This window comes from Thermobia domestica, chromosome 17, assembly GCF_964235325.1.
Source record: "Thermobia domestica chromosome 17, izTheDome1.hap1.1, whole genome shotgun sequence".
NCBI lineage: Eukaryota > Metazoa > Arthropoda > Insecta > Zygentoma > Lepismatidae > Thermobia > Thermobia domestica.
In genome coordinates, this window is record NC_137470.1 from 141,366,131 (window position 1) to 141,386,005 (window position 19,875).

A 19,875-nucleotide genomic window follows, 5' to 3' on the forward strand; every position below is an offset into this window, starting at 1 on the left:
TTTGCTACACTTTGTGTAGTTCTCAAAATGTAGAGTGTACGAGAAAATGTTTGATTGTATGAAATGTATTGAACGTTTTGGATAAGGGATCCCAAAACTTTTGAAGGGTCCTTAAATCGAGTTTTCGTATTTTTTGCGGAATAAGCACATCAAACTGAAGAAGTTTAGAAACGGAACGGAGAAGTGACCTGTAGACAATCGAGAATATGCTGATGATTTGGTTCGAGGAGACAGGCTCGTTATAGTTCAGAATGTTGCTGATGTATTGAAAGTTTCGTATGGCTTTGTCCAGGGAATAACTGTTGAACTGGGGGTATCAGAGTCACAGATTCAGTGACTTCAATGGATGAAGTTAAAATAGCTTTTAAAATCATAGATCAAAAAGCAAACGGCTGAATTTTTCGAAAGTAACTTTGATTCCTGGGTTCGACGATGGCGCAAATGTATTCAAAATCATGAAAACTATATTGAATGGTGGTTTTCTGTAGAGGACAGTTCAGGCTATGATCTGTAAAACTTTTTGCTGTTATTGTTTATTAATACATTTTTATGCCACGCGAGGCATTACTTCTTGACCCACTCTCGTACATTAATTACACAATATGTTATTATATTTCGTCATCTAATATAGCTGTGATTTCAAATTGTCTATTTCCATATCTTACATATGTCACAACTATAAATATCGATTTCAGTAAATAATCTTAATATGGAAGTGTAAAATAATTTTGTACTGATTTCTCTTGGAAGGTCAACTCTAAAGATAATAGAGCAAATTACTATATTGAAAAAAATGGCAGGTGTCTTGCCTATTCTAATTCCTTAATCATTCTGATAAAACTAATAGGAAGCCACTTGCAAGTTCAATGTTTGAGAATGTCCTTTTTATGAAGTTTCTGAGAAAGAAGAAGAAGAAAAAAGCACTTGCTCTATATTGTTCCGAAAATGGCAGATTATCTAAATGGTTTCACGTGTTTCCTTACTGATAATAATTTTGAAAAAAAAAAATGTAAGTCATGGTTCGATTAAGAAAGAATTATTTTTTTCAGAATGTTTGTTTGGTTAACATTGTTCAACCCTATCACTTGTTTTCTTTTTTTTCATTTTTTTTATTGGCTAGAAGTCAAACACATGACAAAATATTTGGTCTTCACCTTTTGGGTTCTTCGTAGAAGTTGATCTTTGTATAAAATCGTAACCTTATCATTTCCTTAACTGATAATAAATATGTATAAATAGCATGAAATAAATCGAACGCTCAGCTTTTTGGTTCTGCTTCATGTATACTTGGCGGGCTATGGCTCTTTCACAGTTCTCGATTATCTTTAGTTTGGTATCAGCTGCTTTGCTGATACAAAATGCTGTCGCTTTCAAGACTGTTATATACGACTTTGAAGATGGTTTAGGAGATTTGGAACAAAATCCTTATTCAACTGTTCTGTGGAAATATGTGACGTATACTGATCTTTCTAACCTTGTTACAACACCTGTAGCACATCCTCGAGATGGTGGTTCAGGATTGGCCATTGTTGATTTGCAATCCCAAATTTCTGGTGGTGCAGCTTTCAATACTCATTGGTTGAATATTTCTTATGGTGGTAAAGTATCCCTGGAATACTTTACAAGATCGTATCTTCCAGAGGCTAATAATGTCCAACTGTATTATCTGGAGCAGTTAACCGGTGTACAGCATGAGTTACTGAATCTCTATCATGAATCTAGCAAAGAAAATAGCCGTTTTCGAGTTGCTTCTGCAGATATTCCTCCTGGTATTGAAGGACCAATTCAGGTAAGAAGACCTAGTATTCATAGATAACTTTAAATCTATACGTACACAGCTTGTATATGCCTTATTGGACAATAATTAATTAGTTACTAGTAGCAATAGTGTTAATTTTAATATATTCATTGGTCAGAAGAAGATAAAACTACTAATAGACTTCTTCAGACATACTTTAACTTAAAATTCCTTTGATCGATTATGGTAACTGAGGTTGAAACAATCAGCAAATTATTCAAATGACTGACATCTACCACTGAATTAAAACGTTAAGGTAATTTCGAGTTTGTCGTAATGGTCAAGTTTCTTTTTGTTTGAGCATCTAAGTGTTGGATTGTATAGAACTCCTTCAATAATGTTAATAAGAGTGTCGGCTGTGAAGGAAAGTGCTTTTCTGTGAATTGTGATAAAAGTGGAATTAAACGAGACATGGGAGGCTTCTAACCCCCTTCGCTCGCTGACGCTCGCTCAGATATGTTTCTTAACGTAAGTCACGTTTTTTTTATGTCACCACGTAATATTACGTCACGATCCGGTGGTGGAACTTCAATGTAAATTAAACCTCAACCTGGTTTCGTTACCACATTCATGCCATTCCACAATTTGATATTAGTCTATCTATCAAGGTCAAAACACTAACTAAAAACCACGATGTTTTTATTTATTTCCAGTTGCTTTCGATTTTCAATCATATTGTTTGCACTTTATAAATAATCTCATGAATATTCAGTTCAGAAACATAAATGGAAATGATTGTGGCCCACCAATCATATTGCCATATTTTGCAAATGATAAGACTTGTCATCACACAATTACTTATTCACATGAAGGTAAATAGACACAGTGGCTCACGCTTACCACTGGTGCGTGGGGTCACTAGTTTGATCCCGGCTAAGTAAGTTTTTGGTAGACAGCATCGTGCTCGTGAATTTCCTCTGGGTACTCCCATTTCCTCCCACTTTCCCATTCCACCAATTTTTCCATTATCATTCACTTGCTTTAATCAGTGGCGTAATTAAAACCTTGGGGGCCCTCACGCAGACAGCCTGGAGCGAGGCCACTTCTCCACGTCCCACTTCACGATTTGGGGGCCGCTGATGGCTTTAGCCCCCCCGCAATGCGGGGTCTGCGGGACCCTTATTTATGCTCATGGCTTTAATCATCCCTTAGACTAACGAACATAATCGTGGGACGTTAAACTCGAAAAAAATCATTTCATTTTTTTTTTTCATGAGAGGTAAATAGGCAATTGAGACCATAACTTTTTACAGCATTTTTCCCCACTGAACGATATTAGACCGAATCACAAGTGTTCGTATCCCATGCAGCTGATCTAGTGTCTAGCGAGTACACCCTTGCTGTATGGAATCTTCGATTTCAGGTTGGAGAACGTTACGATGATTCTAATTATTTCATACGATGTAAGTCCATCTCTCATATAGCATCTGTGCTGAAACGGAATGTTAAACTCTAATCAACGAACAAATTAGAAATGGTCATTGGGACACGGACATTACACCGAAAGAACACATACTATTCACACACGGAAGAGGCGGTAATTGTACATCCCTATTTACTGAGCTTTAAATCATATGGTTTTGTATATTTACGTTACTTGATCAGAAAGTAATTTTTTTAAATAAGCGCTAGGTTGGTTGTATTTTATGCGAATTTTTATTCTTATTCTAGTTTCTTCAACACGAACATTATGTAGGATTAATAGTTTAAGATGAGATCCGAACATACGAGGGTCGATCAGAAAGTAAGGTTACAACGCCTGCAGTGAAACGTGTATATATTATTTCATACAACCAATAGAGCCAATAAATAGTACATACGAGGAATGATCAGAAAGTAAAGTTACAAAACCTGCAGTGAAACATGTATATATTATTCCATGAATCCATACAACCAATACAGCCAACAAATAGTACAGACGAGGAATGATCAGAAAGTAAGGTTACAAAGCCTGCAGTGAAACGTGTATATATTATTTCATACAACCAATACAGCCAGCAGATTGTACATACATTGGGTTATTTTTCGACGTAGTCGCCATATCGATTCAGGCACTTGTCGCATCGTGGATTGAGTTTGAAGATTCCCTCCTGGTAAAAATGTTCTCCTTGCGTGTTCAGTCACGTTGTCACGAAGTGTTCCACCTCTTCGTCTGAAGCAAAGCGACGGCCTCCTAGGTGTTCCTTCAACTGCGGGAACAAGTGAATGTAGCAAAGCGACGGCCCCCTAGGTGTTCCTTCAACTGCGGGAACAAGTGAATGTAGCAAAGCGACGGCCTCCTAGGTGTTCCTTCAACTGCGGGAACAAGTGAATGTAGCAAAGCGACGGCCTCCTAGGTGTTGCTTCAACTGCGGGAACAAGTGAATGTAGCTTGGAGCGAGGTTCGGGCTGTAGGGAGAGTGATCGATGATGTTCCAGCAAAACTGCATGAACAGCGTGGTGGTCTTCTGGGCTGTATGTGCTTCTCGTCAGTGACGGTTTCTCTACCAGCAGCAAATATTCGACACCACTCTGTGACATGCTGACGAAACATTACAGTCTCTCCGTAAACCTCTACCAGCTGCCGGTGAATTTTGATTGGGTTATTTTCCCCCCACAGAAATCAAATAACTGAGCGGACTTCTTCACGAGAATAGTTTTCCAAACGAGTCGCCATTTGTGTTTACCGACAACTAGCGCCGTAAGTGGCTAAACGTAGGAGACTGAAACTCTGCACAGTTGCCAACTCCATGTATTACAATTACAGCACACTCCTCATTCGTCTATAACTAGACTTGCTAAATTTATGAAGCTTCAAACCAGGACATTGTTAATACCAATATTTTATCAAAAATGCTCGTGATAAATTCTCAACTTAAGAATACTTATACACAATGAAAATTCATAGTGTACGTTTTTCAAAATTCTAATATAAAATTTATTCTTACACACCACTCAGAATTCAAACAAATTTACACTGCATAAATATTACCTAGTATTATTCACAATGACATTAGTTTGATTTGTAGTATCAAATAATAATAATGCAAAAAATCAGTGTGAGGTATTTTAGTCTCAAAATTTGCTGCTCAGCAGTCAAATTTTGTGTTTTCAGTTCTCAAGCGCTTTAATTTCTCTCAAGACTTGTTTCTTGCTGAAATATATAGATTTAAAAATAGCAAGACAAAATTTAACAACTAACTAGTTTAACATCCACAAAACAAGGATGAAAGGAAAAACTACTGCATATTATTTAGGCTTATACTTTTCACTTGAATGAACCATTAAGATAAGGAACTTATTATTCTTTATTTTATCAAAGAATTCACTGCAACTCATTGCGAAATTCATTTTGCAGAGCATTAGTCCTTTCATTTTTGATTTTTCCATTCAACTTCTCAATATAAAAAGCGTTAGAAGTTGTTAAATAACGACTAGAAACTAAATTTCTCCGTCGGACCGGAACTAAACACAAAACCGGCCTGGACGCTGGGACGACCCCTTAAGAGTCTTCATCCCGGCGAAATTAAAATACCGCTAATTTTACAGTAATTATGTGATATCTTCAAACAGATAAAAGATAATTGAAATATGGAACAAGAGCGCCCTAGACAATACTATTTTGCGTGAGGTACCGTTATCACAAGTCACCTAGTGGCTTTCCGTTTTCAGCTGTTTAGAAACGCGAAAATAAATGCCGGTTTTCAAAATGGCTCGAAATCGAAAGCAGATAAGTGAGTTGTGATAACGGTTTCTCATGTAAAATGATATTGTCTAGGGCGCTCTTGTTCCACATTTCGATTATCTTTTATCTATTTGAAGATATCACATAATTACTGTAAAATTAGCGGTATTTTAATTTTGCCGGGATGAAGACTCTTAAAACCGGCACGTATGGCAAGCTTATCTATAACAGATAAAACTTCTAAAATATCGGCCTTTAGTTTCTGATCCTTCCTCGGAATGTGTATCTACGTAGGATCGAACTCATGTTCCTCTCAAGAAACATGTAAGCCACTGGTTTTTTGAGAGCTCTACACTTGAGGAAGTAAACAACTGTTAAGTGTTTTTCAAACAATAAACATACACATTCACTGGTAAAATTTGTAAATAATTGTTTGTTTGTGGAAGTTTAACTCCCCATTTTAACTTCGAAGTTATAAAAAGCTTAGACCTACAGTTTAAAATTAAATTCAAACCAACGTAATGAGGTTCAACTTTTCAATGTTTTCCGACCGGAATTCGAACCCAGGAACATGTACACCAAAGTTTTGTGCTAGCCACTAGCCAAGTGACTAAGATTGGAAGACAATAGAAACGCTATTCTCGTGAAGCATAGCTCTGTTCTTGACATTGATAATATCTGGCCATGAAAAAAACAAATCATAACAGTTCTTTACTGTTCAAAGAGTCAATATCTCTTCATTCTGATTGATAAGTGGATAATGTGATTACAAAATCCAAGTACTTATATTTTCAGAAGCGCCGTGCGATAACAGTACTATTATTCAAGTATGACCATTATCACGACATATAAATATTGAATTTTATCAGTAGATTCTTTCCTGATTACTTCTTTCCTGTTCATGTGTCATATAATCACCTATTTTAATTGATTTTGTTAATGTATTTATTTACAAGTAGGCCTGTCTGTACTCATATGAAAAGAGGGAAGATTAGAGAAAAAAATATTTGCAAGAAACCCGCCACCCTCATACACAAACGAAACAATTCTACAACTCTATTTCGACTGTGGGAACGAAGTGGCTCAGCGATAGAGCTTCACCTCTGGTGCATGGAGTACCTGGTTCGATCCCAGCTCGCCCTAACAGTAAGTGAACCTTGAAGTGCCCAAACACCATGCGTCTGGTTTTACTCGGGTTTCTCACGTTTCCCCCACTTTCTTCATTCCACTATTTCATTCATTTCTCGTCATCAAGGTTTCCTTAGCCGAGCCGTCATGACAGTGGGACGTAAAACCTGAAGATTTCTATTTCTATTTCTATTTCTATTTCTATTTCTATTTCTATTTCTATTTCTATTTCTATTTCTATTTCGAGTATGCTGGACAGTTTTCAAGTGGTTAACATAATTGTCGTACAAATGTCACATGCGTCAAAATAACTGTAGCTCTGTTTCGATCCCCGTCGATGCAAGTTTGTGGTGAACAACATTGTATCCGTGGGTTTTCTCGGGGTACTCCCGTTTCCTCCTACATTTTCATTCTAAGATTATTCACTTGCCTCAACTAGCCTAATGAGCATAATAATGGGGCATTAAACGGAACTAAAGATTTTAAATAGGAATACATTTTAAAAAAAATCATTATAATTTTAAATTTTGTAAACTTGCTTGTAAAACTTAAGTTCACAAGAATGCATACGTGCTACCACCACAAACAAACAACACAGCAGCTCAAAGACAACATTTGTGCAGATATATGGGAAATCAGGCAAGAAGTGTTAACCCCTCTTATGAATCATGTGCTACACAGGGCCCGTATCTGTGAGGCCCATAATGGCGGACATCTTAATGATATTACATTCCGCATGTAAGGATAACCAATCTACCATTCTTGATCTTTAAGTTTGTGAAATATCACTTTAAACTATTGATAAATAGAAGTTATTCACAGTTATAACACCTTCGTGACTTTTGGTCCACCCTGTACTACGATTTTTTGACTATGACCATTAGTTTTGAAACTGGAAATCTTATATTTAACCACTTCCGGTTTGAATATAAAGACAAAGATCGAGACAAAACTTAATTTTAAGACTCTGGATCCTTTTCGAAAAAAAAATTTTCTATCTTTAACAATTTTTGCATTACAGAGATAAGTAGTGAGACCAGAAATATCTGTAGATTTTGAATATCACTTTCAGTTTTAATAGCAGAGTTGGGAATTGATATTGAATCTACTTTTGTAGTGATGAATCGATTACGGAAACTGCTTATCCCTAGGTGTTACTATTTTTGTTCTACGCTGGTCAACATTGAAAGCGCAAATATTTAATTTGAACCATTTTTTTTTAATTTTGAAAAAAAAAATGAAATGGAATCTTTGAGTTTTACGTCCCACGATTAAGCCGGTTAGGCTAAAGGAGACGGTGATGATGAATAATGAATGAAATGGTGGAATGAAGAAAGTGGGAGGAAACGGGAGAACCCCGATAAAACCCACGCACACGGTGTTTGTCCACCACAAAGTTCACTTGGCGGAGGCTGGGATCGAACCCGGGACCCCAAGCACCAGAGGTGAACGCCCTACCACTGAGCCACCGCGGCCCCCATTTTTAATTTTGAATAGGGGGGTTAGTAGAGTAGATGAGATTGATTCTTAAGAATGGAGCTATTACCAAAATCTCTTCTCGCCATCTTTTACCGTCTAACTTTGATACCTGTCAAAATACTGACTTATCGATGGAAGAATTTAGCCATTCTGTAAAAAATTCTATACTTATGTACACTCATGTCCATAATGATTGTCGCATATCTATAACTGTCTTCTAGTAAGAATATAATTTGATAATGCTTTTGTAGGGTACTTTTAATACTGATACTATATATATAATAAGGAACTTGATATTTGTCGTAAATTTCATAGGAAAAGAATTATAAATACGAAAATTAGAATAAGTGAAACAAAATGCTACTAAATGGACAAAAAAGTTTTATTTCCGTTTTATTGTTCTTATTTACTGCTCTTTTGACATGAAATTTGCCACATATATGTCTGCCGATTATACACATACTAACATTATATAGAAATACCGGGCGAATTCGTTATTAAATTATATTCCTACAACAACATATTTAAGACACGCGAAAATAATTTTGGACATGAGAGTACATTATCTATCTACAGGGTGTTTCAAAACAACACCCACAACGTTTGGAAGGTGATTCCTGACACCAAGATAAGACAAAAACTATAGACCAATCTGGGTGCACAAATGCTTCCTTTCGCTGTTATAGGCTGCCGAAAACATGAAAAAACGAACTTTAAGAGTCCATAGCTCCAAAATTAAGGGACCTGCCGTAGTCGGCTCAAGACTTCACTTAGAAACCATGTGCTCTATCCAGATATCCAAGTTTCAGAATCCTGTGGTACCTCCGCAAAAATTTTTATAGAGATAATTGGTGAATACTTCAGATTATGTGTCCTTAGCCAAACTCCCTTTACTAAAATTGTTGCAGTACCTTAGGATTCTGAAACATGGATTTTTTAATAGGGCTCATATTAGTTCCTAAGTGAAGTCTTGATCCGACTACTGTATATCCCATAGTTTTGGAGCTACCTACCTTTAAAATTCATTTTTTTCATGTTTTCGGCAACCTATAACTCCGAAAGGAAACATTTGTGTACCCATGTTTGCCTAACCAGAACTGTCCAAATGGCGGCCCGCCAAACCATTTTCTGTCGCCCACAAAGCTCTCACGACATACGATTGTTATTACTGATAATATTTTCATTTATGTTCATTTTTTTAATGTTTCCATTCTTCTTTCGAAATAAGGCATCCATTTAGCGTTTCTGTACAACAAAAAGACCCGGACATCCAAGGCAATACTGGAGTCGGTAATGTACCCATAGGCAAGGCATCGTTGCTGAAAGGAACGATTACTTCAATTAACCAAACCAAACCAACCATACCAGTTCACCATGAAAATTGTGAAGAATCTCTTCAGAAGCTGCCTTGGGTATTCTTCTCTTTTACATCTGCGGCTCGCAACAACAGAATTGGATGTAGATATCGCATCCCTTGTAAACTCTCCTATTCACTCTCATTTATCACATTGAATGTAATATTTCAAATACATTTTTATATTTTTCTTTTGTATAATAATAATAATAATAATAATAATAATAATAATAATAATAATAATAATAATAATAATAATAATAATAATAATAATTATTATTATTATTATTATTATTATTATTATTATTATTATTATTATTATTATTATTATTATTATTATTATTATTATTATTATTAGCTGCGGCCCTCCACCTTGCTAGCAAAGACGGTTATGGCCCTCAGGCTCATTATAATTGGACACCATTGGTCTAAACTTTTTTGTCTTATCTTGGTGTCAGGAATCACCTCTCAAATGTTGTCGGTGTTGTTTTGAAACACCCTATGTATATATAAAACTGGAAGTGACTATGGTTGTTACTTAATAACTCGTGAACCACATGACCAATCTTGTTCGAATTTTTGACATAGATGAGGTTCGGGTCTAGGGTGCTTTTATTATTATTATTATTATTATTATTATTATTATTATTATTATTATTATTATTATTATTATTATTATTATTATTATTATTAATTTGCTTTGACGGTGCAACCTAGAGCAGGAGGAGAAGGGGAGATATTTAAAAATCATTGAAAATGACAGATATTATTTAGTGTCGAATCCATAGTTTTCGGGGTAATTGAGATGAACAGTGACACTTCAGATACCGTTTACTTCCAAACTCAACCCACATTAGTACCCCTAAGGGGAATAACATGTAAAAATAATTGGAAATGACCAATATTAGTGTCGAATTCCTACTTTTCGGGGTCCATAAGTTGATTGGTGACAGTTTTGGTGCCCCTTTGTGTCGAAAATGAAACGTATTCTCCCCGTGCGAAGAACGAGCAACCTGCTAGCAATTATATAAGTTTAATTAACTCTGGTAATGGCATTAGACTAGGTCACGCTTTATATATATATATATATATATATATATATATATATATATATATATATATATATATATATATATATATATATATATATATGGATATCCACCGTTAAAGTGGCCGTTATCTGTTAATATGTTTACGGATTGACTCCACTAATAACTTTGCTGTTATAATCTGTATATATATCTACATAATTCAAATCTAGTTTACATGTATGGGACATGAGATACAAATACACATCGTTAAAGTAGCCGTTATCCTTTAAGATATTAAAGGATTGACTCTACTAACAAAGTCAGCGGAGATCATCACTCTATTTATCTATTATAAAAATAAAAAAATGCTTACATATGTGATATGTTATACAATAGCCACCGGTATCTGTTAATACGTTAACGAACTTGACCGAGGTAATTACTTTATCTGTTTATTGCGAAAAATAAATGAACACACATCCGTTCAACAGTTATCTGCGGAGTAACGGACGGACGTACTAATAGTATAATTTTATAAGTCTCATCCTGTAGTCTTAATGAATTTAGCAAGAACGTGACATTGTTAAACATTTTATTTTGCTTATATTGGATGGCACAGGGAAACGGGAAATTTTGAACATTAGAGTTAGCAACACTGTACTGTCGGCAGTTCTTCGGAATCGAAGCATGGTGTTGTGAACGCCTTGCCATTTAGAAGTCATGCATCATTGGATTGGAGTAGTACGGAACATGCTATCGCTGTGAGAGCATTTTACAAGCAGGGTGATAAGTGTAATTGCTGCCCAAAGGGTATTTTGACAGTATTACCAGCTAGAACACCATCTACTCATGCAATTACAACGTGTGTAATTTTGAAGAAACTAGTTTAGTTTTGAACAAGAAGCATCTAGGTGGCGTTCGAACAGCACCAAATCACTGACATTCCCCGACACATACTGTATCGATCGTTCCGGAGTTTCCGAAATAGGCTCTTAGAATGTCAAGGCCGAAAGGGAGGATATCTTTCCGATGTCATGTTTGATAAGAAGACAGTTTGTGACATTTTGTAATGAAAACATAAATGACATATCGTATACATTAACTTTCGTCAACAAAAGATGCTTTTCCTGTGTTTATTCCTGCAAATTACGTTACTTCAAAATTTCCCATTTCCCTGCGCCACCCTGTATAATGAGGTATTCTCGGTACAAAATTGCCTTATATGGAATTGGTATATGAATATAATTTATTCTCCTTAATGCAACGTATTACGCAAAGTTCGTTAACTCTAGTGACTGTATTCTGTTCGAAATTAGTTAACCTCTTGCCTACAATCAAAAATATACATGTCATAGCATTTACTGCAACTTCAGTTAAAATTGACTCCAACAATTTAGATATGATCCAGCAAAGCTGTTATAATGATCCAGCAAAGCTAGCACGTATTAGTTGTATGCTGCTATTTTGCATGACAAGGAAACCGTGTATTCTCTAATACATTTGTATGCATCTTGATCTGATTCTCTGCGGAAAAGGATTTATTCTATATGCATTATTTTTTAACGGATAATGTTTTTAAAAAATGCATGTGATTGTGTATATTTTAGCTTTGCTGAATAGCATATTGCTGTATCAAGTAAACTTTGCGTAAGAACATTGCAATTTATTGGTAATGAAATCTATAATCATCAATAAGCTACGAAGATATGATGGATCAGGGGTAGAGTGAATCTGGTGCGAAGAGTCTCTGGTTCGAACCCAGGATATGTATGTTTGTGGTGGAAAACATCATGTCATGAGTTTTATAGGGCGTTCTCCCATATTTTCCCACATTCTCATTCCACCATCCCTTTCATTATTAATATGTCTTCTTTTGCCTAAAATACGTAATCGTAGGACGTTACACTAGAAATTTCGTTTATTTTTTCATTAATAAACTGCCCGGCTTTGTGATTAGTAGCGTAATTAGTAAACTGCCTGTTTCGCAAAAGGTGTTCAGCCTAATATGTAAAAAAAAAAAAGTAATTATCATCGTATAGGCACTTCTGTAAATGATTAGAAATCTTCAGTTTATTTTTTTAACTGCATTATTAATGATAAATGACTATAAAATAGCGGTTGTAGAACAAATGCAGAGAATGGATTAGAATCGAAAACTTTCAAACAAGCTCAGAGACACAATACTGTTAAACCCTTGAATCCCAGACCTTTAGACTACAGAACCACACGACCGTGCTAAGCGGAGAGCATTAGGCAACAAATAGTGCAAATAAATCGTCAAACACATTGGCTGCTAACACCATAATTGTTTTAAAATTATTGCAATTAACATTTGGGTATTCTCTAGTTTTGTGGTTAGGGTGTTGGACTCACTGGAGCATAATCTGACAAATTATAATCTTCCTCTTCCTGCATATTCTACTGCTTTTGTGATACATTACAAAGTACACAAGAACAAAAACATACATCTCATAAATAGCAGGGGTTCGTACTCTCAGCAACAGATGGCATAACGATCGTAGACAACAACTACAGAAACACGTAGGCTTCGGTCTTCCCCGATCAGAATCATTCGTACGTTTTCGGTGCCATTATCATGCAAGAATATTTCCTCTTCATTCGTTGTAACCAGATATGTACGAGTCGTACGAAATGGCAGGGAAGAATGCAGACTCACTTCGCACAACCCTCTCCGCTGGCATAGTAGCTAGTGCGCGCACCTTTGTTATACGTCGCGCCGGATTTGAATCCAGGTGGCAGAGCAATTAACGCATTACGATAGTTAGGATACCAGCTTAACTCTAGTTCCACGTCTTATATAACCTTGGTGGTGGTAAATAGGGGACACCAAGTTTACAAATAACGATTTATGAGAGATGAAAAAATTGCTAGCTTTCTTTTCTTTTCTTTATTTTATTTCTTTCAATGTAGATAACGCACTTTTTCTACGTCTCAAACCATTTAATTTTTAAGTGTACACTAATAATAATGTTCTTCTTGTCAATTCTAAATCATACCGGGATTTAAAACAATAATAACATATTGTATTGATCTTTATTTCTTAATTTGTTGAACTACCTTCAGAAACTGAATGTATTAATGATATTACTACTTCCTACTACTTTCAAGAATATCAACAGTTTAAAATAAAACACAATACGCATTTATTATATTCAATTGCATGTAATAAATTACTGCTATCTTCGCCACTTGTCTCATTTTTACACTTTCATCCCTATGTTACAAGAAAGTTGACAACATAGAGATTCAGTGATTGTTCTACCTGTGAACACGATATTCCTTAAAATTGTTATCGCTGGATAGTACCTACGTATAAGAAAGAGGGGTCTGCTTGTTAATAAACAGCTTAAGCCATGACCAATATAAAAACTTAATGAGTGAGTGGAGGAAATGCAACTATCAAACTATTTTAATTGCAAGAAGTAATGCCAACAGCCCAATTAACAAACAATTTTCACTAGAAAAAGTAATGCTAATGACGCAATTACCAAAGTACTTTCACATTGTAAAAAGTAATGCCAGAAACAGATTTACAGGTCTTACACAGCAAGAAGCAATGCTAAAAGCACAATTTTCAAACAGCTTTCCTTGAAGGAAGTACAGTAGAGCACCGATTCTCCGGATCGAATTCAGAAGAGAATAAAAGTTTTGTTGTGAAAAATCATGAAATCGCCGAGAATATTTTATCAATATGATCTTACTGGAACAGTGTATAGTGGTATGAATGTTTGCACAAGCTAACAAATCTGTCAGACACCTGCCAACTTCCATTGTTTACATTGCATGATAATGTTACAATCACTACTATCATTGGTGCCTGCTGTCTTGTGTGAGTTTGTTGTAAACTGTGACTGTTTGAAGTGAAACTTATCATCAAAAAGAAAGCTTCGTGTCGGTGTCATATATTTCGTATGGTTTGTAAAAGTACACATGTATTACAGTACAACACTTTACTACAGTTTTAATTCTATCTTCTACAGTATAACGTATAAGAGCTTTTTTTTTTTTTTGCCTTTTTCCGTTTATCCGGATTATTATCTTATTTTTTTCGCAAGTAGTTCCGATAATTAGCGCTCTACTGTACTAAAAGAATACTCAATTATCAAATACTTTCCTTGCAAGGAGTTATGTCAAAATATTTTCGGCCGCATATAACGGAAATATAGTTGCCGATTAGTATGTGTGTTCACTTCCATTACAACAGTCCCTGGTTAAAGCACAGGCCATATAGATTTGTGATAAAAAATAATTGTCTATTGAAATTCTCCAGTTTTCTCTCATTTATTCAGTGCAACAATCTATTTCACTATTATTAAGATTTACTTTAATTATCCATCTACTTCATTTTACAAGACATAAACAATTAAACTGAATATTTCAATCTTCTTGAACTGTAGCCCATAGTTAATTGCTTCCAGTACAATAGAATATCTAGAACAACAGCACCTTATCATTGGAAACTTACGACATTGTCATCCCATGTAACACTACTTCATCTAGTGCTGGACGTAGTGGACCCTATTACATTCAGGAATCACTTGAAAACACTTTCCTCCATGTCACTAGTGTTCCCTTCTAATGATAAACGCAAATGTTACTTACTTCTTAACTAATTGCAACTCTTGCATAGTATTTAAGACTGTCGGAACTACTAAAATATGGTTCTAAGTTTGTGCTTACTAAAAGTGTATAATTTTATCCACAGATATGGATTTACGGAAATGAAGGAAATTCAACTGAATATGACGTAGTGGCTATAGATAACATTTACATTGAAGGAATTGACGATGATGGTAGTGAAACATCAGAAGCAGAGTCTGTGACAACTCCCAGTCCTACTGTTTCAACACAAAACACTACACCAAGGGAAACTACAGGGCCACAGTCTTCAACTGTATCTTCTGTGTCTCCAACAACTGCAAAACCTACAGCACCCCAGTCATCTACACCTTCTGTCCCTGCAACAAGTGAACAGCCTACAGTGTCCCAGTCCACAGCTACACCTTCTGTCCCTGCAACAAGTGAACAGCCTACAGTGTCCCAGTCTACTGCTACGCCCTCTGTTCCTGCAACAAGTGAACAGCCTACAGTGTCCCAGTCTTCACCTACATCGTCTGTGCCTGCAACAACTCCACAACCAACCGTGTCCCAAACCACTACTCAAGTTTCGCTCACCACAGACAAAGTTATAACTTCTGAGACAACGAACTCTGGGCAAGATCAAACACCGCAGGCAACTGCAAGTACTCCTGACACTACAGATGTTGATGGTGATCATCACAACCAGGGTAATGGTGGTAATGACAATATCGATGTTGAGGACGATGACAATAATAATAATGAGGATGACAATGACAACGGTGGTGACGACGACGATGACGATAATGATGGCAGTGATGATAACGATGATGATGATGGCAGTAACGATGACGACGACGACGACGATGATGATGATGATGATGACAGTGACGATGGCGACGACGACGACGACGATGATGATGGCAGTGACGACGACGACGATGACGACGATGATGATGGCGATGATGATGGTAATGACGACAACGATGATGACGACGATGATGATGACAATGACGATGACGATGATGACGACGATGATGACGACAATGATGATGGCAATGACGACGACGATGATGACGACGATGATGATGACAATGACGACGACGATGATGATGACGGCGATGACGATGATGAGGATGGCGGTGATGACGACGACGATGATGATGATGATGAAGATGATGATGATGATGATGATGATGATGATGACAGTGACAACGACGACGACGATGGTGATGATGATGACGATGACAACTACGACAATGATAATGAAGACAGTGATGATGACAACGGCAACAGTGACGATAATGATGATGACAATGATGATGATGATGATGATGACAACGATGATAATGATGATGATGATATCCGGCCTAGTAATAATAACAACCACCATCATCATAATCGCAATCACCACCACCTTGACAATCATTTCAATAATTATAATAATTATCGTCGTAGTAAACGCGTTTATGAGTGAAACATCAGTTTGTAAGGTACACAAAACTCTAAATGAAGTGTTTACAATCTCTTGATATATTTTATAACATGTGTTGAAAACACGTCAGTCATAACATTCAGAAAAAGTGAAGGTATTTTCAGTTTCAATTGGACCAAAAGTTGTCGTACGGAAGATTGCAAGTGAAAATTATTATGATGAAGAATGAAACAAAACTACCACACACAAATCTTACTATTATGTATTTTTAACACTATAGACAAAATTAATAGCAACGTTAATTAAATCTTATCTCAAAGCTTCCAAGTTCTTGTACATCCTTCAATCATTTAATTTAGAAGTAAGTGGTCTTTAAAAAGACAAATTTGTTTTAAAAATGACTAGGATATAGTTTCATTTCCCACTTCGAATGTAGTTTACCACAACGTTTCACAGGCATTTTTCAACTGAGAACCACTTTATTAGTCAGAATTTTTTGCCAACCACTCTCCAAAGAATGTTTATCAATTCTTTAATGTTTTGAGCATATACCACTTGTGTTTTAAAAGGAGTATAAAGTAAAATTCCTTTGATATTGTGTTGGCATTAATAGAAGATAATAAATATTTTTTTAAATACTTGAGTAATATCAATAATATTTAATAATTGTATTTTTATAATGATTCGTCTATATAAACTATTCGAATTTGTGTATTTTTGACCCTATTAAGTTGTACAATATATTATTTATGTAATATATACATTGTTTGAGATTCTCAATTATAGCGTGTAATTCGAAATACACTTGAATTTCATTTTGTTGTTTCTTTGTGGGCTATGGGGAACGGTTGGTTTCCCATTTCAAAAGACAAAGTAAACATGTGGAGCTTATGTTGAAAAAGGGAACATTTTAATCTACAGTGTTTTGCTAAATTGACTTCCAAAGATTTCTGAATCTACGAGATGAATTCTGTCGTATTACTTGATATACTTTATAAAGAAAGGAAGGTTTTTGAATATAGTAGCTCTAGGGCAATCAGCCAGGTAATTCTACATCATCCAACATCACGAGAACCGACATCATTGTTCTTGTCTTCAGAGTGAAGTATGAGATACCCAAAACAGAAACCTTTATTATATAGGTGTTGGAAGGTAAAGGTAGGAATCTGATTGGTCAATGGAGATTCCAATCAGCGTCAGTCTATGGCCTCAATTGTGATTGGCTTTTTGACTAGGTTGGTTGGAAAGCCCTGATTGGTTTTATATACGTTTTCTTCCAATGAAGGGAAGCCATGTTTGACTGAGTTGGAGACCGGTATCCCAATTGAGGTTGCTGCCTTCTTCTAGTATTGCTATTGCTTTACCCGCTCTTCTTTCCCCGTAGCTTGAACACTTTACTATTAACGTTGTTTCAAAGATAGAAATAATATGTCCCTCAGTTATGCTATGCTCTGGAAATCCTGATTTCTTTCCTTGATGTCGTTTGATGAAAAGGACTTTGGTAGAAACCACATTGTAATGTTAGTCCTGTCCGTAAAAAAAACGACATATACACACCTCATTCATTCACTTCTACTGCAAAATTAGCAACTGTAGGACAATCCACCCCACAGCCTGAGAAGCCGTTAAAAGTCAATTTGGCAGAAAAAACTGGAGATGTTAATGTTTCTTTTTGAAAATATGCACTTCGCATAAAATTTTACCATAAACGATTTTTTTTATTTGTAAATCTGTATGATACCTTGCGTTAATGTACATTCAGCACATAAGTTCTTTCTGTTTGGTAATATATGAATAGCAGTGGAACGTACGCCGTTTCTCCGAGTTTCAGGGCTGGAACGTACATAAACTTACATTATTTTTAATTTACCGAAAACTGTACTGAAATTGTCCTTCCATTAGGAAATTATTTACGAAACTAATTTCATGAAACGGAAAGAAATTTTGTCGCTGACTGTACAAGAAACCTTGTTCATAGTAAAAAACCATAAATGTTGAAGAATGAAACTGTGTTAAGAAAAATAACTAGTAAATTCTTTGTATCGGATTAACGTTTTAGAAAAAAATAAATGTGCTTAATCCAACGATAACATTATATTTAATGTAATAAAGATTATTTATCACTTTGTTTTATTACTAACATTTTTAACATAAAAATGTTTATGTAATGATATTTTCATAAATTTTGTGTTAGTTTGTTCCTCTTCTAAATGCCTATATTATGAGAAATACTTTGATATCATTATTATTTTGTATTTACGAAATCGATTGAGGTATTCGGTTTGGAATTAAATATAAAAAAATAAATAAATTTATTTTTGTAAAGAAAAATGTTTTTTCTTGAATTACATATATCAGGTTTAAATATAATAACTATTGAAGAAAAACAGCAAAAGTTGATTAAGATAAAATGCCTTGCTGCTTACAAGGTGTGATCAAAAAGTGCGGTGAATCTAGTTGCCCAGTGTCATCTATCAATGTTGTATCCATGTAAACTAAAGTGCTGCCAAAATGTCTTGAGCCGTGGCAAAAATGTGAACTAAAGCTCACCCTCGACACACCCACGCGTTGAGCCAATAAGGGTTCAGATGTTGCTAAGCGAGAGAGCCTCAGCGAAAGGGAGTGGAATTCCTTCAGCCGATAGCAGCGCTTGGAATGGAAGATTAGGTGTCAAGTCAATGTGGTACATTTATAGTTAGACCGGTAGCCTAAACCTTTGGTACAACCAGTGTCGAGTTTGAACGAGTTGTGACATGTTAGTTGGCTTCCAAGAGGCAGAAGATTGAGGACGTGTTAAGAGTGTCTGTCGTGTACCATCATTAAGTTTTGTTCTAAGCTGCAGAAAAGTGCCAAAGATGCCCAAAAATGTCAAAATCAGTGTATGGCTATGAAACGGTGGTATTGAAGACTGTTTACAAGTGGTTTGAGCGATTCAAAAGCGGCAACGAGTCGGTTGAAAACAAGCAAAGATTGAGACGTTCTATCACGTCAAAAACAGACGAAAACAAGAAGTGGTACAAATGATTTGTTCAAACAGGCGAATGACTATTCGAAAGCTTTTCGAAAAACTAAACATCTCTTATGGATCTGTGAAAAGAATTTTAACCGCCGATTAAATTGACAAATGGCTTCCTTCTTCACCACGAATGGCCGCCGTGCCACTCTTTGCCTTTGATTCTTGAGCTTTGGGCCGAGCAAAAATAATCCTCTCTGTCCACATTTGCTGTGCTCTACAGATATAGCACCATGCGACTTCCCAAAATTAAAATCGCGCTTATAGAAAAACGTCTTGACACCATTCTTCACATTGAGAGAGCCACGACGAAGCAACTGAGCACCCTTCCAAAAGAAACTTTCCATAAATGCTTCCAGTCATGAATTCAACGT

General features: G+C 35.8%; 1 protein-coding gene across 1 annotated transcript; it reads left to right on the forward strand.

Moving 5' to 3' along the window:
- Positions 1 to 1,281: 1,281 nt before the first annotated feature.
- Positions 1,282 to 18,795, forward strand: LOC145674376 (uncharacterized). The gene is made up of 2 exons (XM_081744351.1): positions 1,282 to 1,789; positions 15,181 to 18,795. Exons 1-2 carry the CDS (start codon positions 1,298 to 1,300, stop codon positions 16,528 to 16,530), a joined length of 1,842 nt encoding a protein of 613 aa, XP_081600477.1. The 5' UTR covers positions 1,282 to 1,297; the 3' UTR covers positions 16,531 to 18,795.
- The last annotated feature ends 1,080 nt before the right edge of the window (positions 18,796 to 19,875 follow it).